Genomic DNA, 22,309 nt, shown 5'->3' on the forward strand with positions numbered 1-22,309 from the left:
GAGCAGACGGCGGGGAAGCAGAAGCCCTACATGTACACCCAAGGCCAGGCCGTCCTCAACAGGTCCTTCTTCCCCTGCTTCGACACCCCCTCAGTCAAATTCACGTATTCGGCCACGGTGCAGGTAAGCAGTGCTCCTGGGAGCACACGGGGGCACAGACCAAGCCATCCCCCTCACACCTAGTGGAGCAAAACCCTCTGTGCCTTTGCAAAGCTTGCTTGCGGGGAAGCTGCTGGCTTCTTTGCAGGATGCGCCAAAACATTGGGGCATCACATCAGCAGCACCGCTCGGGCCTCTGCAGCGCCAGCATGTTGGAGGCGATGCTTGTCACGCTGCAGGTCCCCAGCAGAGAAGGGACTGAGAAATAGTTCGTTTATACTCCTATTTTTCTCTTATATTCATCTTTAGATGAATACAAACAGACCCCAGCGGTCCTCTTGCTTCTCTCCAGGCACGTGTGATGGGCGCTGCTTTGCTCACTTGTGAGTGGGTGCACGTGCCGGCTGTCCTGAAAGCTCCTCTCTCCTAGTGGGAGGTGGCTGAAATACTCACTGCTTGATGCCAAAATACTGGCTAACTGTTGGGATCAACTTGGTGTTTAAACCTCTCTGCTCTCCTTGTGCTGCCGCGTTTGTCTTAAGTAATTCCTCTAATTATTACAGAAAACCCTATTTTTGCCCTGTAGCAGTCTGAGGGCAGCAGGATGCCTGCTCTTGGTGTGTGTAGCAGTGGGAGGGCGACTGGGATAAACTGAGTTTGGGGGACATAGCTGGAGGAGGGGACGATGATGGGCCACACCAGGTCCTGGTGGTGGTGCCGGGGCTGCTGGGCTTCCAGGATGGAAGGAGCAGCCAAAGGTCCACAGATTTTAGTACAAAAACTGGAATAAATAATCTAAATTCCTTCTTGTGTGCAGGTGGTCGTGCAGTGGCACCGGCACTGGGCTGCCCCAGCATGCTGTGGACAAGGGAAGCCACTTACCGGTGTGACACTGAGCCAGTGCCGATGGCATGTGGTGGCATGAGCTGGTGATGCCAGTATTTATTTATTTTGCCTCTTGCTCTAATTTCTGCCCTGAAAGCCCTGGCTGAGTTCCCCCAAGATGAGTGCGTGCAGGGCTCGGCTGTTGTAGAGTCCTGCCATGATGCTCTGTACCAAGAACCCCATATTCTCCATGGTCCCACAGGGGCTTGCCCCCTGTTTGGAAGAGGACAAACCAGATCAGTCTCCCAGGGCTCAGCTCAGGCTGGTGGATTGGCTATGGGTTCTACTTTGGCTTGACAACAGGAAAAGCAAGTTGTTGTGTAAGAAATGGGAGGAGAGCCAACGTCTGAAGGATCTGCATCCTCTGCCCTTTCAGCACCTGCAACTCCAGCATTTCTTTATCTCACTGGCAGCTCGCAGGGCAGCTCTGGGTGTCCTGCTGTTGCATCCAGCTGCTGTTTGAGCCCAAGTGCTGAGTGATGCTGGCGCAGGGATGCAGTTGTGATCCTGAGTTGGAGCTCGGGGTGTTACTACTCTGCTCTGCGCCCCAAAAGCTGCAGTGCCCATGGACCCAGCTACCTTCAGCGTGCTGGGACATGTTTGCTGTCAGACATCATGGCATCCCCGGCTGGGTTAGTTGATGTCCTGCTCTGTATGTTACGGATCTAATAGATGTTTTTATCTATACGTCCAGGTCCCCGAGGGTTTCACAGCTGTGATGAGTGCCACGAGCTGGGAGAAGCAGAAGGATAACACCTTCGTCTTCAAGATGTCCCAGCCGATCCCCTCCTACCTGATTGCTCTGGCTGTCGGGGACATTGTGTCTGCTGATGTTGGCCCAAGGTAAGTGGCTCTGGAGGACACCTGAGCGTTAAGCCCTGGCTGTGGGAGCTGCATGGTGAAGTTCCCGTGCTGTGCTGCCGGCTGTCTCTCCCTGCACCGCTGGGCTGTGGAGAACAGGCAGGCACGGAGATGCCGACCATAAGCATGACCCAGTCAGTCCCCCGTCTGCTGTGCATGTGGCGCTGCGTCATCAAACCACGGGCCCTGCCAGGTGAGGGTGCTTCTTGCTCTCGAGAGTGAGGAGGAGTCCCCGTGCCGGGTCTCCTCACCTTTGAGGGTGTCCCTGGCTCTGCTCATTTCTCCTCTGTGCATGTGAATGAGAGCAGTGGGTCCCCGTTCACAGAGTCCCACGTCTCCTCCCAAGGCTCATGGTTTATTTGTGTTCCCAGCTGTCACAGTAGCCATATAAAAGCCCTTTGACATTCAGACAACAAAATAAATTACAGCAGTTTGCACTATCAGTCTCGTTAGCTTCCTTTATCAGTATGCTTTTATTTTGCTGTGGAATAAACGTGCAGTTTTTCTCTGATGAAGCAATAGGGTTAAAGTCCGCTAGTGGTTAAAACTTCCTCTTCTACTTGGCCAGGAGCCGTGTCTGGGCTGAGCCCTGCCTGATTGAGGCTGCGAAGAAGGAGTACGATGGGGTGATTGAGGAGTTCCTGGCGGTTGGAGAGAGGCTCTTTGGACCTTATGTCTGGGGCAGGTATGGCCTCCAGTTCCCAAAGGGCTTTGTTCCCCAGGGCTGGGAAGGGAGAACCCCTCCATCCCCAGCCACGTCCACAGGAGGAGGTGGGTCTGACCCAAGCCGTCTGCTCTTCCCCGGCAGGTACGACATCCTGTTCATGCCGCCCTCCTTCCCCTTCGGCGGGATGGAGAATCCCTGCCTCACCTTTGTGACGCCCTGCCTGCTGGCCGGGGACCGCTCACTGGCGGATGTCATCATCCACGAGATCTCCCACAGCTGGTTTGGCAACCTGGTCACCAACGCCACGTGGGGCGAGTTTTGGCTGAACGAGGGCTTCACCATGTATGCCCAGAGGCGCATTTCCACCGAGGTCTACGGTGCGTGGCCTTGCCCGGCCATGGGGCGCCGAGTCCCCGCATGCAACCACGCTGTCGCAGGCAGGATCCGTGTGGGTCCAGGGTCCATGGGCCGTGGCTCAGCACATCCCTCAGAGCACTACATGTGGCGCCAGAGCCTGCGCTGTGTCTCAGAAGAGGTGAAGAGCAGCAGTCTGCAACACTCTGGTGTTTTGTGTTAGCAACAAAACCGCCTTTGCTCTAAGAGATGGACAGAGCCCCCGGCAGCCATGTGCCAGGGACGTGGGTGCTGCGATCTTGTCCAACCTCACCTTCCTCTTGCTCCTGCAGCATCCTGGGGGGTGTCAATACTAGAAGTCTGGAGCTTCCCCCCTGGACACACAGTCGCATCCAGCAGCTCAGGTGCTCCTGGCACTGTTTGCTGCATCCAGCTACATTTTAATGACTCAGATCTTGCTAACCGAGTGCTGGGTTGCCGTGCCTCTCCACAACTCCACCATCCCAACACCATATTTATCGGTTTCCTCCTCTCCCAGCTTGGAAGCTAATGTGGTTTTCCTCCTGTAGCAGCACCCGTTGTGCTCAAAGTGCACAGGGGTCTGGTCAGGGTCTCCAAACACCTTCTGCTTGTCTCTGCCCAGGTTTGGCATACACTTGCCTGGAGGCTGCAACAGGAAGGGCCCTCCTGCGCCAACACATGGACAACACAGGGGAGGACCATCCGCTCAACAAGCTGCGAGTGGTCATCGAGCAAGGTCTGTGGGGCGTCCCTGTCCTCCCGCAGCCAGGTGGGGGGAGCGGGGACAAGCGAGGTGTGGTGTTGGGGTAGGAAGCCCTCCTGCTGGGGTGTTTCATGGCTTGCAATAAAACCGGTGCTGGTGGTGGGACCCGAGTGAGGTGATGGCTCCAGGAGAGATGTGACAGGCTTGCACCCAGCACAGAAAGCGGAACTCTCGGTGCACGTGAGGGCTGTTTTGTTTTGCAGATGGGCAGATGATTCCTGAGGGTTTTCCTTTTTTTCTAGGTGTCAATCCGGATGACACATACAACGAAACGCCCTACGAGAAGGGGTATTGCTTCGTGAGCTACCTGGCCCATCTCGTGGGGGACCAGAGCAAGTTCGATGCCTTCCTCCAGGTTGGTATAGGGAGGTATGAGCTGGAGGTGTGAAGTCATAGAAAATGCTGTGGCGGGAGGCCAGAGCGCAGTGGGATTCCCAGGAAGGATGGGCTGGAGAGGGTGGCTGGGGAGAGGAAGAGGAGGTGGGAAGTAGAGATGTTCATGGAGGAATGAGGTGAGGGTGAAGCTCGGCCTCACGCTGGCTGCAGGCAGCAGGGGGGGTGGTCAAAGGCATCCCAGGAGATGCAGGGGACCGGGCAGCCCATCAGGGGGAATGGAGGCTGGTGTGGGCTGGGCAGCACTGAGCCCTCATGAGCTGCAGCATGGGAAGGACTTGGCAGCACTGCTGGGGGTGATGGTGAGTGTGTGCAGCATCACGCCCCGGCCATCCCCGCAGGCCTACGTGAACCGGTTCAAGTTCCAGAGCATAACAGCGGATGACACCCTCGGTTTCTTCCTGGAGTACTTCCCGGAGCTGAAGGAGAAAGGTGTTGACTCCATCCCAGGTCAGCACAGCACCTTCCTGCATGTTGGCTTGTGGGTTTTTCTGGAGTTGCTGCTGTTGCTACTGGCTTCAGCTCTGACGGAGGTGGCACAGTGCTGGCCAGCCTAGGATCAGGCACTAACCTGGGCTCAGGCGCACGTCTGCTCAGCCTGATTTTTTTTCCATATGAATCCAGTCTGTGCTCTGCGCTCGGGTGCTGTTTCATGGGGTTTCCTCTCCCAGCTGAGCCTGGTGAGTCTCTAGCAGCAGGATATGAGTGTTTGCTGACAGAGCCGCTGGTGAGCGCTGGGATCAGGCTCAGATGATGCCCCAGGCTGAGCTCAGCCTTGCTGTGGGGATTCCATGCTGGAGCCAGCTCATCTCGCTGGCAGCGGTGGGGCTGCTACTGCACAAGCAGAAACCAAGTCCAGGGTGGCTTAACAGCCCCACCCCATTAGTCTCTGGTCGTTGCCGTTCCTGGGAAGGTTTGCTGGTGCTGGGGATGCCCTCAGAGAAGGCTAATGTAATGTCTGGGCAGCAGTGTGGGCCCCGGGGTTCAGAAAACTGATCCCAGTTCTCCCTCCCTTCCTCACCGCAGGCTTTGAGTTCGACCGCTGGCTGAACACGCCAGGCTGGCCCCCCTACCTGCCCGACCTCTCACCGGGGGAGCAGCTGATGAAACCGGCAGATGAGCTGGCAGAGCTCTGGGCAGCTGACAGCTTAAATATGGAGGCGATTGAAGCTGTGGACATCACAGCCTGGAGGACGTATCAGCTCGTCTACTTCCTGGATAAAGTCCTGCAGAAATCCCCGCTGCCAGAAGGTGAGGGCCAGGTCACCTCCTGGGGCTTCTGTGCCCAGGGGAGACATGAGGTGATGCACCCTGGTCCAGCCAGTTGGCCAGGGATGCGAGGACACATCAGTGGGACACGTGGTGCATGGCCATCAGCCCATCCCCGCCACAGTCCAGCAGGGCCGTTCCTGGTGTCTGGGAAGCCTCAGTCAGTGTGGTGGGGGATGGAGAGCCCGGGCAAGCGTGTCCCTAGATGTATGGGGACATGTGCAGTGGCAGGCTGTCCCCAGGCTGGCTCAGCTGGGCTGCCACTTCCCTGTATTCACCTCTGCTTGTGCTCTTTGCTGGGGGACCTCCCCGCGTTCGTGCTGGCATCCCAAGCCCCCGGGCATGTGGCTCTGCAGGGCTGCCTGGCCCCAGGAGCCCAGCATGGGCACCCTCTCGCCTGGAGCCAGCGAGTGCCTGGGCTGCTTCCAGAGCTGTGGCGCTGGGAGGCACAGGGGGTCCAGGGCTGGCCCATGGGTGGGAGAATTCCAGAGGATTTGCAGCACAGCTGGGATGGACTCAGAAGGTCCCCTCGGAGCAGGGGCTGGGAGCTGGAGGCAGAGCCCCCATGGGAACGGTGACAATCCCTCTCTTGCAGGCAATGTGGAGATGCTGAGCAAGATGTACCCGAAGATCTCCAAGGCCCGGAACGCTGAGCTGCGACTCCGCTGGTGCCAGATTGTCCTCAAGAACAACCTCGACGCTGAGTACAGCAAGGTCAAGGACTTCCTCCACAGCCAGGTTCGTCCCTGGGCAGCGGTGGCTGTGCCCAGCAGTGTCCCATTGTGGGAGAGATGGGCACGGGGCACAGAAGAACGAGAGGGCCAGGGGTTAGATCTTGCTCTTGGTAGACCCACAGAATGGTTTGTGTTGGAAGGGACCTTCAAAGATCTAGTCCACCCCTTCCACCCTGGGCAGGGACACCTCCCACCAGCCCAGGTTGCTCCAAGCCCCATCCAACCTGGCCTTGAACACCTCCAGGGATGGGGCAGCCGCAGCTTCTCTGGGCAACCTGCCCCAGGGGCTCACCACCCTCATCGTACATTTCTCCCCTATGCCCAATCTACCCCTGCCCTCCTTCAGTTTAAAACTGTCGCCCCCTGTCCTGTCACTACAGGCCTTGGTAAAAATCTGTCTTTCTTACAAGCCCCCTTCATATATGGAAAGGCCACAGTATGGTCTCCCTGGAGTGTTCTCCAGGCTGAACAACCCCAACTCTCTCAGCCTTTCTCAACAGCAGAGGTGCTCCAGCCCTCTGATCATCTTTGTGGCCTCCTCTGGGCCCCACTCCAACAGGTCCGTGTGTGGTTTGCACTGGGGACCCCAGTGGGGTCTTACAAGAGCAGAGGCGAGGGGCAGAATCACCTCCTTCCACCTGATGGCCAGGGTTCTTGTGCAGCCCAGGATACAGTTGGCTTTCTGGGCTGCAAGTGCATATTGTCAGCTCATGTCCAATTTGTCACACACCAGTATCCTTCTCTGCAGGGCTGCTCTCCCTCCCTCCCTCCCTCCATCCATCCATCCTTCCCCCCCGCTGTTCTGATAGTGGGGATTGCCCCAACCCAGGTGCAGGACCCTGCACTTGGCCTTGTGGAACTTCAAGAGCTTCTCATGGGCCTACTGTCTTTCTCCAAGGTTAAGGACTTCTCCCCTTTCCATGTGCCACAGTGCCAAGGGCTGCCCACAGTGGCATTTTCCGCCCTGTCCCATTCCTCTGTGCTCTCTCTCTGGCCAAGAGCGGGGCCATACTGGAGGTGTTGTGCCCTGGGAGGGGTTGTGCGGCTCTTCCCAGGGTGGAGGTTGGGGTGTAACCCTCGCTGTCTCTCTGCAGGGGAAGCAGAAGTACACCCTGCCCCTCTACCGTGCCATGTGGGGCGGGTCGGAGTCAGCCCGGGCCCTGGCCATGGAGACCTTCTCGGCTACAGCTCCTCAGCTCCACGTCAACGTCCAGAACTATGTCAAGAAGATCCTGGGCTTGGAGGTGGCAGAGAACTAGTGCAGCCTGGGCTCTGCTCCCTCTGCGGGCTTTTCCCTCTGGCAGGACCTCAGCCCTCTCTCCATCACTGCATGCTTCCTTATTAAAATTTGTAATTTTTTTCCCTTTTCATGCTTTTCCTGTTCCCAGTGCCCCAGGGGCAGCCTCAGTGGGACTCTGCTCCTCCTGCCCAGAACCAGGCTGGTGCCCCAGGAGGACATCCCTGGTCCAGGATGTGCAGGTTGCTCCAGGACGCTGATGGCTTCTCCTGGCGTTGGTGTCTTCAGGGCTGGAGTGGCTGAAGGAGTCTGTGGCCCTGATGTGCACTGGTCCATACTGGGCCAAACTCTAACAGGTCCCATGTGGCAGCTGGTCCTCTGACTCGGGGCGCCTGGTGCTGCCTGCACCATGGGGACACCTCACCCTGCAGGGGCCCTACAGGCTCTGTGGTGGGAGCAGAGTGGCAAAACTGGGACCTCTTGGCTTCAGTGCCTCGGTGGGAATTGCTTCTCCTCTGCCCAAGAGGGCTGGGGCTCACTTTGGGGCGGGGGAGAGGGGTGCGTTCCTACTCTCCCACCAGTGGTCTCTCTCTTGGGGGGGGACAGGGCTCTGAGGGCAGGTAGTGCACCGAGCCGCACCGGAGAGCTGCCGGCAAACCAGCAGCATCGCGTGGGCTCCTGTGCTGGCAGGAGGAGGTGCTAGCACTTGGCCTCGCTGCACGGCCCCTGGGGAACCTGGGCCTGGTGGGAGCAGCCGATGGAGGCCAAGACCATCTTGTAAACCTGGACCTGACACACAGGGAGTGACTATGGAGATTTCTGAACAGCAGCATAATGGGTTGGGTGGGGGGTCTCTGTCCCCTGCGAGCTTTTAGCCATTTGTCCTCCCATCAGACCAACCCCCTCTGCTCTGGTGAGCAGCCGGGCACCCACAGCAAATGCCACAAACCCAAACGGGCATGGAGATGGTGCCACGTGCTTATGGGGACCTGTTCTTTGTAGTTTGCTGGGATAACTCCCAGAGTGTGGACAATGATGCCAGTGAAGCATGACTTGAGGGCTTTAAAGAGCCACTGTGGCCCATGTATGGCAGAGACTATAGGAATAAGACAGCACTAGACAGCCACACTGTTATGTGTAACACATTGTTATTCCTTATCAAATGCAGGAATATGAGCACAGGCCTCAAAATTCCAGTACAAAACTGCCCCAAAGCTGCACTAACACCACTAACCTCGGGAACCTGCCGGCCATAAAGGCCTCTGAGGCCGCTGGCTCAAGGAGTGCTCTGAGATGGTGATAACAACACCCAATGGCCTCAGAAAGCGCAAATAAACCCCACGGCGCGTGATGGCCCTGCCGCCAGGCCTGTGGCAACAGCTCTCCAACACCAGCTACTCCTGCCAGACCTCCCGTCCCAAGATCCCGCAGGAAACCCAGGGGTGCCCCGTGGGGCTGGCGGGACCATCCCCTTTGGGCTGTGTGATCCTACGGGAAGGCTGCCCCGTACCCCCGACAGCCCTGGCACTTCCCCTGAGCCCTGCGGGGGGATGTGGCGCAGCCCCCGCTGCGGTCCCAGGGGCGGGGGGACAGCTCAGGCTGGAGGGGGCCAGCCGTGCCCACGGGGCAGGTCCCCGGCTCCTCTCTCGGAGGGGCGCACACTCCCGGCACCCTGCACAACAGCAGCCCAGAGGCAAATCACAGTGACGACGCAACAGTTCTGTTGACCGCAATTTTTCAGACAATAAATCCCACCGATGCAATGCAACTCTGGCTATGGTCACTGGAGCCGGGACTAAGCCAAATCCGCCCCCAAAGCACAGACGCCTGCAGTGCCCCAGCACAGAGGGTGCAGCGGCTGTGCATTTCCTTGCAGATGGGCTCAGGAGTAAGTTCCAAACCCCAAATAGTTTGAGACAATGGAGCCAAAGGGGCTGGTTACGGCATGGTTGAAATCAGCCCATTCTTCCTCACTGAGGGAACGGGGCTGCACATGTTTGGGAAATGGGTGTCCTCTAGCGGATTCAGCATTGCTGAAAATAACCTGTAATATTCTTACAAGCTGTAGCGTGTAACCTTTCTGTATTTGCAGATCTGGTTTCCCAGGGAACATGCAGACTGTTGGTACAATGAACATGACCTCTGATAAGAGACTTCATTACCTATGAGGTATCTGGAAATAATGCCTCCAGATGAAAATGAGCCCTTGGCTCTCAGAATCATCTGCCACCTCTGGTCTGACTCACCTGAGCAGCTGGGAGACAGATCAAGTGGTCCCTAAAGCCCTTCCCTTGGATTAGATGAAACGACACATTCTCCATTGCACAGACTGCAATGCCCTCAGCGTACCGAAGCACACACGTGCATGTCATGCTACAGGATGCTGAACAGGAGCTCACATCTCATACTGCACTGGGAACACTTCATCAACGTGAATTAAAAACTACGGCCGCAAGGGCGGAAACACAAGGGCCGGGCAGCTGCGCTTCCCAGGAGGGATCTTCCACTGCTCCAGCTCAAGCCGACTTGCCGTTCCAAACAGCCAAGCAGAGAGCAGCACCACGTCAGCGCTGTCTGCTTCCCCTCTGCGAACGGGTGCAGGACAAGAGTTTGATTCTCAGCTTCTCTGCCAGTCCCTCCTCTGGGCTGCCGTGGTGGCTCACAGCTGGGGGAGTAGTTTTGTCTGCAGATGTTTCACCAATACCAGCTGATCTCCGGCGCTCCCCAGCCCAAGCTGCATCGTTCAGCGGCCGGGGAGAGGTAAAGCTCCTCTCCCCTCTGCAGTGTGGGAAGCATCCAGCACAGCGTGGAGCTGGGGAGCCGCAACCGGGACGGAACAGGAGCTGCTTCTGAACTGGCTGGGAAGGGCACTCTGCCTTCGTTCACCTTCCTGCAACGGCAATGACTAACGAAGACACTTCAGCATAAAATTAGTAACAAGATGTAGCACGCTTATTTTTAACAAAGTGACCTTCATCAAGCTTGGAGCTCTTTTTGCTTAATTTTTTCCAAAATGAAAGCCAAGTCAATCACAAAATGCCAGGAGAAGATGTTAACTATTTATTAATAAATTGATTTAGAAAGGCTTAGCGAGACAGGATTAATGGATCTGATGGTCAGAAAGGACTGCTGTAATCTTCTAATCTGACCTGCTGCAGAGCACAGGTCTGGACTTCCCGCAGCCCACCAGTCCAGGCAGCTGCGAAAGGGCTTATCTTTTAATCCACACCATGGAGAGTCTCTTAAAAGTCACTACATTCTGGTCCAACAGTCAGCCTCACTGCGAACACCATGCTCTCTGTTTCCAGTTTTCTTACATCTGACTTCCCCGTACAGCCCCTGGCTGTGTCAGCTGAAGTTCTTTAAATAGTATTCTTTAAATACTGTGTTTCAAAGTATTAATGACTCTCTTACTCATGACTGCTTTATTTTACAGTATAGAAGTAATAATGGGCTTGATTCTGAACTTTGTTACTCCCAAAACCATGTGGAATTAATTCATTCCTGTAATGGTTTCAATTTTACATTTGCGTAACAGAGACCAAACCCTTCTCCACAAAGGTACAGACCAAGCAAATCCATGGGAGAGCGAGTCAGCTGTCCATGCTCCTCTGGGCCGCCTGCTATATTGTGTAGACACTCTGAGCAGCTCAGTATGGAATGGTAAAAAAGAAAGTCAGCCATAAAGTGCTAGGTTTTTTGTGGAACAAATGAAAAGTTCGATTACCAAAGTACGTCATATGTCTGAGCCCAGCTCCGCGCACTGCTTGTCTGATATGTGGTTAGCTAACGACTCTATGATGTCAAGAAGGAGTAGCTGACTTAGGGACCGCAGATTTGGCAACTTGGAGACCTTCAAGGAAAAGAAAAACAGAACAGGAAAAAAACAGAAAGGAATTAAACCCCTCCCCAAATCATAGCTGACGTATCACCGTTTTACCCCTGCGACCCCACAGGAAACAGGCAGGTCAGGCAAGTCAAAGGCTGGGCACGTATGGCGTGAAATCACAGCTGCGGAGCTGGGCTGCAGAGGACTGCCCATGGGGGATCCAGTCACAGCCTCCTGTGCTTACAACCCAATTTCAGACTGCTGCACGGAGGGGATGGGAATGGAAGACAGCAGAAATGCTGACCCCAGCTCTGCCTCTCTGAGAAAGGAGTGTAATTAAGGTTTATATTGACAACTCTTCTGCTAATGGATGCCAGCTAAGCACTCTCCTAAAAGCCAAGCTGGGCAGCAGCACAGCTCTGAACTTTGAAGTCTGTGTGTTTCCACTGGGAATGTGACTTAGGACTGGATCTCCTCTCTCCTGTGTGCTCCTAAGGAGAGGCCGTGCTTAGTGCCCACGCTGGTTTTGCTGGCACGCCTCCCGCAGTCAAAGCAGGTCACTGGAGCAGCAGCCAACAAAAACCTCCGCCACATCAGATATATAAGAATCTACAACAAACTTCATGCTCTCAGGCTGTTCAGAAGCTCAGCTCTTGTCAAAAAGGAGCTCTACACATTCCTTCCTTCTCCACAGCCTCACAGTAACGAGCCAGTAATCCTTTTCTAGAGTTACTAACGTACGTGCCCAGCCTTGAAGGCAGAGTCTGTCTAAAAGCCTGTCCGCTTATGCAGCCTGTATCAGCTGATCTAATAAAGGGTATCAGCTCACTCTAAAAAGCTTGACTGTGATAAAAAATAAAGATGTCCTGAGCATCTTTTTAAAGCCAGGAAGGAAACGGCTGAGTATGCTTTCAGAAAGAACTCAGGACATGTGCTTGAAGTAATACCCCCAAAATAAGGGTCTGTGAGGACTGGGATGGAAAGAGACCCCCCCTAACACTGGTGGGAATCCTGCCCCTGCACCGAGGCACGCACTGCGGAGGAACAGATCAGCGTGTCAGTACAAACACTTCAGAACAGCAGTTTTATTAGGGCTTTTGCACAATACTGACACACAAGAACCTAAAAACACATTGCCCACACTAGCAAACCTCCTCAACAGCCCGAATCAAGAGCAGCATTAATCACGCTGGAAGAACAGGAGATCCCAACTGCCATACACCCGGCCTGACTAAGCCTTGATGACCCACCAGGCTTGCGCCGCCAGAACAAATCAGCCTTCAGAGCCTGTGGCTTGCAAGGGAGCAGAGCGGCAAGCATTCGTGCCCAGCCACACACAGGGTCACCCAGTGCTGGGCCAAAAATCACACACTAAAGCCTCTCAGGCCAAAGAAAAACATTGCATAATTAAGATTTCTTCGTGCACATCTGCTTGACAGTCTTCCAGCCACATTTTCATGAAAACTGTTCTAACAGTCAACAGTTTAAATATAAAACATTTCCACATATTCTGGTTCGTGGAGCACAATTGAGTAACGCCCTTCAGTTCAAATATCTTTTTCTGAAGTGTCGCAATGTTCATTTCCCCCCAGTACATTCTGGTGAGAATCGCGCCAACCTGTTTGTGTTCCTGTGGCCTCCACTGGGAATTTGAGACCGTGAGATTTCAGCTCTCAGGGACTGTAAGGCATTGACCCCAAACCCCAGGAGATGTCCCAACCACCGGGCTATCCTGTAACCCACGGTGGGACCATTCTCCATCCCTTGCTGAAGCTGGGCCACTCCGCAGGATTCACGAGGCCAGAAGAAAACACGTAAGATGAAGGCAGGGGCTGTAACCTCGTGCTGAGGACTCTCCATTGGGAGCGCGATTCCTGGATGCTGGCTCCACTCTCAAAGCTATTTACGCATTTTCAGTTATTTCTGAATGCAGAATGCATTACGCTTGGGCAACTTCGGCTTTTAACGAGGAGCCTGAATACCTCCCTCTGTCTCATCTCTAGATACAAACTGGACCCAGCACTGCTTTCCTTCCCCATGGGCAGCAGTGAGAGGATTGTGTGCTTAAATATACAGAAGAGAATGAGCTACTTGAATACTAACTAGGGAATTATTACCAATAAGCGTGTAGCATCCAGAAATCCTAATTCCTATGATTTATCTACCAATTTCAACAATGCTAATAAGTTGTGCATTGAACTGGTGACATGCTGGGAAACTCTCATGGAGGGATCATATCTCACAGGAACAATTAAATGACAATATCCTTATTCTCTTGAGCGAGGACAGGAATATCAGCACATCAGGCTCTTGACCTTTCCTATCACTTATGCATCATCCCGTGTATCAAAACATGGGAACTACAGAAAGCCCAGCCAGGACATGGTAATTTGCCTTTTGAGCACATGACAATATAACATCTATGACAGAGAATACTTCAAGAGAAATATGAACAGCACACTTGTAACCACTAGTGAAAGAGAGATTTGTGCCCTCAATACACAACAAACTTCTCTTGCTATGCACATGAGACCCAACGACAGCATGGCACAAAATTAACAGCTGGATCAAGTGGAAATGGAAGCAATTCTGTGTAACTGCTGTTTTGGAAGGTCTTCACATTCCCAGACCAGGGTGTTCTAGTCTTTCATTTATTTTTAGTGTGAAAAGTATGCCTAGCAGACTTGTCAGTGAGCGTCAGTGATACGCTCTCAGCTGTCTCACACGAGAAAGAGTGAAACAGATTCCTATATTAACGTGTCTTTAACCAACGCAGCGACAGAGGACAGCAGCTCTCAAAAGCCCCAGAAAAGATGCAACCAACCTTGGTGAACTGGTGAACGATGATGTGCAGGCAGTGCCTCTTCATGTCCAGGGCCTGGGTCTTGTCAGCTGCCTCCAAAATCTAGAGCAAAAACAGCAATGTGAGTTTCTTTCTGCATGGCTCAGATGTACAAGGCACAAACACTGTTCCGACTCAGAGGAGGTAATTCCTCTGAGCTAGGGAAACAGCTCCATTTTTCACTACAAACCTGAATCTTTTCTGAACTACTCAAAAACAAGCCCTGTATTTAACATTTATGGAGTCCTCAGGAGATAATCAGTGGGAAACTGCAGATCTGTTTCAGAGCCAGGTTCCCTGAGGTGCCCCAGAGAGACTGGCACGGGCAAGAGCCAAAAGCAGTTAACGCTGGAACGGATTCTGCTCGTGTTGCAGTGGGTTCGGTCTGCCTACATAGTAGATGGGTTTGTAGGCTTTCTTATCAGAGAATATTTCTTGTTACCTTAAATTTCATCGCCAGATCCTGTTGGCCTTACTGATAAAACATGACTAATGTCACCTGCACATCACCATTTGCCCTGGTACAAATGTCGACTGAAAAAGGGTTTGGAGTTGAGTGCTGAGCACATGGTACATCTTAAAAAGCCCTTCAGAAACAATGGCCTACAATGGGGGACGAGGAGCTCAAGAGGAGCCAGTTGAGCAATATCTGCTGAACACTTCAGCTAGCAACACAAAAAGCAGATAAGGAAACAGAGCTCCTGAAGGCTGTGCTCCTGCATACGCCTTAACCACACGGGGCCACCGTCATTAGAAGGGTTTGTGCAGTCTCAGTGGATGTCAGTTTGTAAGCGACTCAGTGAACATGGCACTGGGGGTACACACTTGACTAGACCCTTTGGCTTTCCTGTATCTAAGTCAAGCGACTAATTAAAGCTGCTTGGGAACAATTACCTGGAGTACATTCTCCACGGTGACATTCATTTCTAGATTCTGCTTACAATAGGCTTGCAGTCTGTTGTTGGAGAAGCCGTAATAGTAAGGTGCAGCAAAGAGGTAGCTGTTAATCTCATTAAGGAAAAAAACCATAAAGCGAAGGTAACAGCACTGATTGTAAATACAAATCAATGACAGAAGTTAAAATGCGGTGCCTGCTCATGCAATCCTGACAAATAATCCTCCCAGGTCGTGCCTGGCAATCCAGAGCAAAGGGAAGGTGAGCTGCTGTACACGCACTTTAGACAGACACTTCAACTACTTTAGATTTAAGGATACAGGGAGTCTTCAGGAGGCATGTTTACTTCTCCATAATAAATGTACCTAAGCATAGATTCAAACGCTTGCTTGCTGGGAACCATTTCACCTATAGAAATATTCACTTGCCCGTCTTCTGGCATGAAGGAACGGAACATGGCTTCAAAGTAACTGGAGAAGGAAATAAGACTGATGTAACACATTCTGCAGACAGATGGTTTAATCCAGTATTGTTCAAAGGCTGCAGCTTCCAAAGAAGTAAATTCAGGTGACAATCTGGGCAAAACCACTGCTAAATTGGTGTTTCATATATGTCTGCCTGTGAGACAACTCCAAATATAATCCCCCTAATTTCCATCAGCACTACCTGAAATTTGTCTCTGTTTCTTGAAAATTAGGACACATGGTGCTTTGATTTTCATCTGATTTGCATAAGACCCAGTAGAGAGCTTAAAGCATTATGAATTTCCTTGGTATCTACAGGCTGCAAATCATGCAGGGTTGTTTTAAGAGCTGTGAAATGCTTCTGGTAAAACACCACAGTAACTAATATTGAATATTGTTACTGGGACTGGAAAAAAATTGACAGTATTTGAAATAGAAATTTTATGTGAACGCTTAATATTTGGCAGAACATAAAAGATCAGGTACATGGGACACACAAGCGAAGGACAAACCCACTTCACCCACATACTGAGGAGGGAGAACAGTGCCCATCTTCAGAAGGGTGAAGTCCTTGCCTCTGCAACAAAGTACGGAACAATCTAGTCTCTGTTACGCAACATTTTTTGTTATGCTTATTCACATTCAACCTTAAATATCAGCAAGTGAGAAAAACATTCAAGTTTCACATGATTCAAAATGGATGTTCACCGTCAGAAGACTCTTTCCGACCTCAGTGGACATCTGTTGCTTTCCACTTCACTGAAACTGCCTTATGTTTTACACCCTTCTTCCCTTCCCGTGATTTTACAGATTCTTTGTCCTGCAGTGCAGCTTCTAACACATCCTCTAGAGAATCTCTACAGTTTTAATTTCCTCCAATCTTTCCCTGCTGGGTATCAAATTGAAAAAAAATATTTAATCATTGTTGCTTAAAGGCTTATTACACTCATTGAGCAAAGCTGTGCCTTACGCTTTATGCAGATATAAAGTTCCTGTCTTCTAAAAAAAGGCAGCTGATCCACAGATTGCACAGCACTGCATTTTACACATACGGTATTTGTTATAGTTTTAGTGAACGAACATCGACCCACCTGGAGCGGGCTGCCAGGATCGCTTTATGGGCTGGCCGCGGGTGGCCGTCTAAGAGAAGGATGATATCACAGAATTCAGTGCCAGCTCCTTCTAGGTAAGCCTTCATGTCCTGAATTAAAGATGTTCCTGAAAATTAACATAGTGAAATAGTTACAGACACAATTGTTCCAGGTGACCAGGTGCTATCAAACTAATACCGGTGAAAACCGGCTGAGCAGTAGCTCCAGCCTCTCTTTCCTTTGGGACCCCCCGGGTGAGTGGGAGGCAGGCCCCTCCTCATCATCTTGGAGCAAAATGAGCTTCATCCTTCCCCATTGCAATCCATTACTGCCCATCCCAGAAGCAAACCTGGCAGCTCTGCTTTCAAACTGCTGACAGCAAACACCAGCAGCGGCCACACTGAAAGGTGTTCTCCATAGATAAAGAAATCTGATTTTTCCCCACCCTTTTCTTTTCATTATTTCCAAACACAAGGAATATAAAATTTTGTCTCTTAATGGAAAAGCTTTCCCAAATCCTCAGTAAAGGCTTCTTTTATCCAACATTTTAATTAACCTTTGAATATGCACGATAACTGAGAAATAGACCACATTCAAGTCTGATCCAAACTCACTCATATTTTCAAAGTTCACCTTTCAATTATTTTGATGTTTGGGTCTCTTGCAGCATTCCAGCTCTGGATACAGAAGCTGGCTGTGTTGTTTCCCAGACGGTGCACCTCTCTTCTCCCTGGGACAAATGACAGCCAAAGGCTTCTACTTGACCTTCCAGGCCTGGCTTCTCTAGCTTTCTCACCACTCCCCAATTCTTTTTGTGTAGTATTCCAGATCAATACTGGCAATGCCTCTAACTTTGTGGCCTCAGCAAATTTCATTTATTACATTCTCCTTTTTGTGTGTCAGGATCATAAAACCTTGAATAAGACTAGTCCCAAATCAGTCTGTGATTAATTCCATAACAGAATTGTAAATCAAATCTTCATCTTCCAGCAGAACCACAGGATGAAAATTAAAGGCATGACCCTTACTAAAGGTTATTTATCTTCTCAAAGCCTTTTCCTACCTATCTTCTCTTCCTTTCTTCCATTAACTTTTCTTTTCCTTAGTTAATTTTTCCATACTTCCCCCTCCCACCCTTTCTCTCAATAAGCTCTACCTTGTCAGCATTGGCTTACTGCTGAGATTCCTGTCCTCACTCTCGCTACTTCTTCGGTGAAAACCTATGAGCAGGCAACCCCTGCACTCAGCTTTGTTACCTTCTAGTCCACTTAAACTGAATGTCCACTGCCTTTTCTTTAAATCATCCCTTATACTCTTCTGTTCCTTCTGCCTCATCTCTCTCTGAACAGAACCAGAATATTTTATTGCAAGAAGAACATGACTATATTTGACGCGACCTTTCATGGATTTTGATGGGGATACTGTTCTGATTGAAGCTCATTGGAAAAAGAACTGGCATGCCCTTAGTCTGGGAAACAGCCCAAGTGCAGTTATACCAACTGGTGGTCTGCAGTGGTCTACTTCCTAGGTTGTTTCGTAGACTAAACAAACCATTAGCAATGCAAAACCAGCACAACTGATTAGTTTATAAAGTGTAAAAGTTACCGATGTCAAGTGGCTGATCGGAATGTGTTCGAACAGGAGGTTGCTGTTTTCTCCGTACAATCTCCACTATGAGGGATGAAGAAAGATGCTCAAACTCCTTCATCATTATTACCTGATTAAAATGTGATTCCTTCACCACAAAGTTCAGGCAATGTTCCTTAAATAAAAAACAATATTAGTGGAAAAATTATGGTATGCTGCATGAAGTCATCCTACAGCATCACATAAATGTTACCATGTTATACGTGTAAACGGCCATCCTTTTCTGACGACCCTCCATGTGGATCCTGCAGCTGGAATTATCAAACAATGATCTAAGTGACCATTTAGGCTCCTGCTTGAACATGAAATTCAGGACAATTCTAAGCATCTAGAAATACCTGACTAAGAAATAATAACAAGGAAAAGATTAATGGTCTCCAGCTGCTCTGAAGCTTTCTAAAATAGGAATCTCAGGAGACACTGAAAAACCTCATGGAGCCAAGTAAGATTGTTTGCTACCTCATAGTAATTCTTTACACAATTAGATACCAAAAATTAATTAGAAGGGTGAAGAGATCTTAACTCTTAAACACTATCCATTAAGGGTACAAATAGTTTGCAGGATTTCCTTGTGTGGATTTTACCTTAATCTCTTCTGTAAAGGTTGCAAACAGTCTGAAAGACCTCTTGTACATTCTGGTATGACAAACTTGCTAGACAAATTGATGTGGTGGAAAGGTGACAAATGAACGAGATCTAATGCTAAACAGTTAAAGGGACAAAAAAATGGCACTTCATTTGCCAGCGCAAACCAAGGCCTTCCCTCAGGACACTTTAATAAGCAAAAAATATAATCTATATCAGCTCACCATAAGGTGAGTACAAAATCCACTCAAAAAATAATTACTACTGTCCATCTTCTGCCAAGTTCCTTCACCTGGGATCCAAAGGGATCTGTCCAGGACCCATCTGTAAAATGTTTTAAACAATGACTAGGATGCCAGAAAGAGCAGCCTTCTGCAGATGGCACCTACCCCTGAGGACTAATGCTCACTTGAGAAGACAGGATGCCAAGGCACAGTGATCCTGACCAAACGGAGTTGTGTGGAAGAGCCCCTGTCACCCTGCTGGTGGCTGAGGCAGGTGGAGGGAGCAGGCTGATCTGAAATTGCTGGCACTGATACACCAATGCCGAAATACTTGCTTGAGCTTCTGGGCAGCTAACGGCATCATAGTCCTATGCACCAAAGGCTGTGCCAGCATTTACATGCTTGCTGCTGACTCTGCTGCTGTCCTCCTGGATGCCTTTCCTTTGCCCAAATCCCGTGCATAAAGAGTGCCTGAGGAAGTGCTGGTGCATACTGGTTTCCATAGCCTCACTTTGCAACCATCAGTGATCTGGCCAACTGATATGCACAGGCTGCTCAAATAAGCATTGCATGATCTTGCCCTGACTCTTGGACTTGGGTGGAGGAGCTTCTTCTCTGCAGCTTTAAGCAGAATGAGCTCTGGCCACTGTTGGCAGGAACCAGACCATGACAGCAAATCATGGTCTGAAGCCTGGAGGAGTATCGACTCTGTCATGACTTTCAGCAAACGCCTAAAAGCCCTTGACCTGCTACATAGAGACAGAGAATCACAGACACATTTCATTTTTCAGTAGCATATTTTTCAGAACAAAGGCATGAAAACAGAATTTCATTTTTTCATCAGACCAGGTGAAAGAACCTCTTTGCAGTCTCTGTATAAAACAGTAGGACCAGAAAATGCATGGGTTCCATCTTGCTGCAGTGATTGTGAATTGATGAAGAGCCAAAGTCACTCTGCCCTTTACAGCCTACAGGGCAGATTTGCAAAAATATCAAACATTTAGTGAAAAAAACCTACACAATATTCATAAGCAACTGCAGGACAATCCACACTAGCCAACTACTATTATAGGAAAGAACTGAATTTTCAAAAGCTGGTAGCTTTTGCAAAAAATTAACTACATAAAATTTATTTTTTTTAAATTCCTTATCAGTTATTTTGTATGCAAAATGCGATTACCTTTAGCTGATCCAGCTGAAGCTTGTTAGCATTTTCACACACAATGAGCACATTCTGCAGATCTACAGACGCTTCAATATATTGAAGGCAGAGCTGTTCCAGTCGAGAGAGCTTGAAGTTTAAGGCTAGTTTGTATACATCCATAATAAGCAACACATCCTGCACATGACCTGAAATTACATGAGACAAAAATGCTGGAGAGCTCATAGAACAAAAAGAGGAACCTTTCTCAAAGTATTTCTTTTTATGTCAACCTGAGCATTCAGAATGGTAGAACAGCGAGCAACTGGAGTATTTTTATGGAGAAAAAAACTCCATTGCTGGTTAGACAAAATCTGAATTGACTAAAAAAGGAGTTTCAAAGTTGAGGCATGAAAGAGCCACCCCAAAAGATTTTTTGGACACAGATTTTTGACAATTTGGATCACAATTTTTTAAAATCCTCAAAAGAAAGTGAAGTCTCTAAAAACACTGACAAGCTCTGAAGCTAGCAGCCCAGTCTTCCAAAGTGCTCAGCTGCTAACAGCTCTGCTGAATTCCTTGGGTTTTATGCAGTGTTAGGAATCAGCTCCCTGATTTGGACAGACCCTTACGAAGGCACTCTGTGCTTGTGCAGGTATAGATTTGAGGCTGATCTAGAAGAAAGGGCTGAAGTAAGAGAGGGGCAGCAGGGACCTTCGTAGGCCACTGCTCCTAGGGCTACTGGGACACCAACTCAAGGAATAATCCTCCACAGCCTTTGCTTTCCTCACAGGAGATCTCTGGCCATCTGCTGTAACTACTTTTCGATAGAGAAAAGCCTTCTTGCATGTCACATGCCTTCCCTGTGTCTAATTGGAAAATCCCATTTGATAGGCATGCCCAATTCTATTAGCTCAGCTCTGGATGGATCCCCAGGGTGCTGCTCTCTGAACTGAGAGGAGGAACTAGGAATACAAATGGTCAGGACGGGGCCATTGGAGGATCCCAGCAGAAAGGTAAGCACCAGGCAGAACGTCTGATGGGCTGGGGGAAGGGTAGCAGGCTGCCTGGGAAGCCTGTAACAAAGGGAAGAGCTCAGTACAATAACCCTTTCCTTGGTGTGATCCTGTCCTGCAGTGAGCATGCTGAGGATCAGTGAACAGGCTGGCAGTGGGATCTGGCAATGTCAGCAGACACCAATGAGAAGATTCTCTCGTCCCTATTAATTAGGCTTGCTCTCAAACAGGCCACGTCACAGGGAAAGCCTTGAGACAACTGCATACAAATCATTCTTTTCCTGAGAATTACCTTCTACAGAAAGGAAAGATCCTGGACAGAAACTGAAGCAAAGTTTCCAGCATTAGGATAGACGTACCTCACTTTGCCTGACTGCGCCACGTGGCTGCAGCTTCCCCAGCCCCACCAGCCGGAGTTCCCCCTGGGTATCCAGTCTGACTCCCACAGCCCAACAGAGCTCATCGCTCAAACACGGCCACGAGTCAGATCTGCTGTGTGGGAGCTGAGAGATCTCTGGCTATTACCTCCCAGCCTGCCAAGTGTTTTTAACTCGGCAATCTTCAACGAATGCATAAAATGGATTTTTCCTTTCTTGAGGCATTCCTTTGGATTGGCATTTTGAAGAGATGATAAATACTGGCTTGCGCTGCCCTTCTGTGTGGGATCAGTTTGCAAAGGATCAAAACAATACTAGAAAAGGAAAATAAGCCAACTCAGGATACATGGTCCTTCCAGGCAGGCTGCTGTAATGTTCAAAATGCTATGAAGTTGTGTTTGTTTGTTTGGGTTGTGGTTTGGTTTTGTTTTTCTCACTCCTTTTGGAAAGATCAAGAATCCACTTTTCCTTGATGTTTGAAAAGAATTGGGGGAAAAAAAGCACTGTTAGTACGCTTTGATAGAAATCTGCTAATTTTTTAATCTCAGGTAAAATTGAGTGCTTACAGCAGGACTGATCATCTGCAAATGCTCCATCCTGCTCTGTATGAAAAGAAATGTTTGCTCCCCAGTTGCTAATTTTTTTTTATCCCGCTGTCCTACCTTTGCGAGGGTATTTTATTTTATCTGTATACAGAAACTGCATGAGCACCTCGAAGGGTTGTGCCTCAGCCTCTCTGATGGGCACTTCTAGCAGGGGCTGCAGGCGGCACAACTTGACATTCCCACCAATCCCATCCTTCTGACATGTTGCATGTCCCTCGTCTTCAATATCTTGCTTTGATTTCTAAGGAGACAGAAAAAAACACTCAAACATGGCAACCAGGCTGTGTCACCTCGCACACATTACTACCAA

General features: G+C 50.1%; 2 protein-coding genes across 2 annotated transcripts in view; one reads left to right on the forward strand and one right to left on the reverse strand.

The window, feature by feature from the left end:
- RNPEP (arginyl aminopeptidase (aminopeptidase B)) overlaps positions 1-7,305 on the forward strand; it is a 42,382-nt gene extending 35,077 nt beyond the window's left edge. The window contains exons 2-11 of the mRNA XM_009881342.1: positions 7-123; positions 1,679-1,827; positions 2,414-2,530; positions 2,654-2,889; positions 3,510-3,623; positions 3,893-4,005; positions 4,385-4,493; positions 5,070-5,294; positions 5,908-6,050; positions 7,141-7,305. Coding sequence (XP_009879644.1) covers positions 7-123; positions 1,679-1,827; positions 2,414-2,530; positions 2,654-2,889; positions 3,510-3,623; positions 3,893-4,005; positions 4,385-4,493; positions 5,070-5,294; positions 5,908-6,050; positions 7,141-7,305 — 1,488 coding nt within the window. The remainder of the gene's footprint in view (positions 1-6; positions 124-1,678; positions 1,828-2,413; positions 2,531-2,653; positions 2,890-3,509; positions 3,624-3,892; positions 4,006-4,384; positions 4,494-5,069; positions 5,295-5,907; positions 6,051-7,140) is intronic.
- A 3,486-nt stretch (positions 7,306-10,791) lies between these two features.
- Positions 10,792-22,309, reverse strand: part of LZTR1 (leucine-zipper-like transcription regulator 1) — a 39,691-nt gene continuing 28,173 nt past the window's right edge. Inside the window, exons 13-20 of the mRNA XM_009881344.1 lie at positions 22,057-22,240; positions 20,041-20,210; positions 18,010-18,166; positions 16,405-16,531; positions 15,170-15,319; positions 14,849-14,954; positions 13,937-14,017; positions 10,792-11,136 (exon numbers count right to left, since the gene is read on the reverse strand). Coding sequence (XP_009879646.1) covers positions 11,020-11,136; positions 13,937-14,017; positions 14,849-14,954; positions 15,170-15,319; positions 16,405-16,531; positions 18,010-18,166; positions 20,041-20,210; positions 22,057-22,240 — 1,092 coding nt within the window. The 3' untranslated portion in view covers positions 10,792-11,019. The remainder of the gene's footprint in view (positions 11,137-13,936; positions 14,018-14,848; positions 14,955-15,169; positions 15,320-16,404; positions 16,532-18,009; positions 18,167-20,040; positions 20,211-22,056; positions 22,241-22,309) is intronic.

The sequence above is a fragment of the Charadrius vociferus genome, unplaced genomic scaffold, assembly GCF_000708025.1.
Source record: "Charadrius vociferus isolate BGI_N301 unplaced genomic scaffold, ASM70802v2 scaffold333, whole genome shotgun sequence".
In the NCBI taxonomy this organism is placed as follows: domain Eukaryota; kingdom Metazoa; phylum Chordata; class Aves; order Charadriiformes; family Charadriidae; genus Charadrius; species Charadrius vociferus.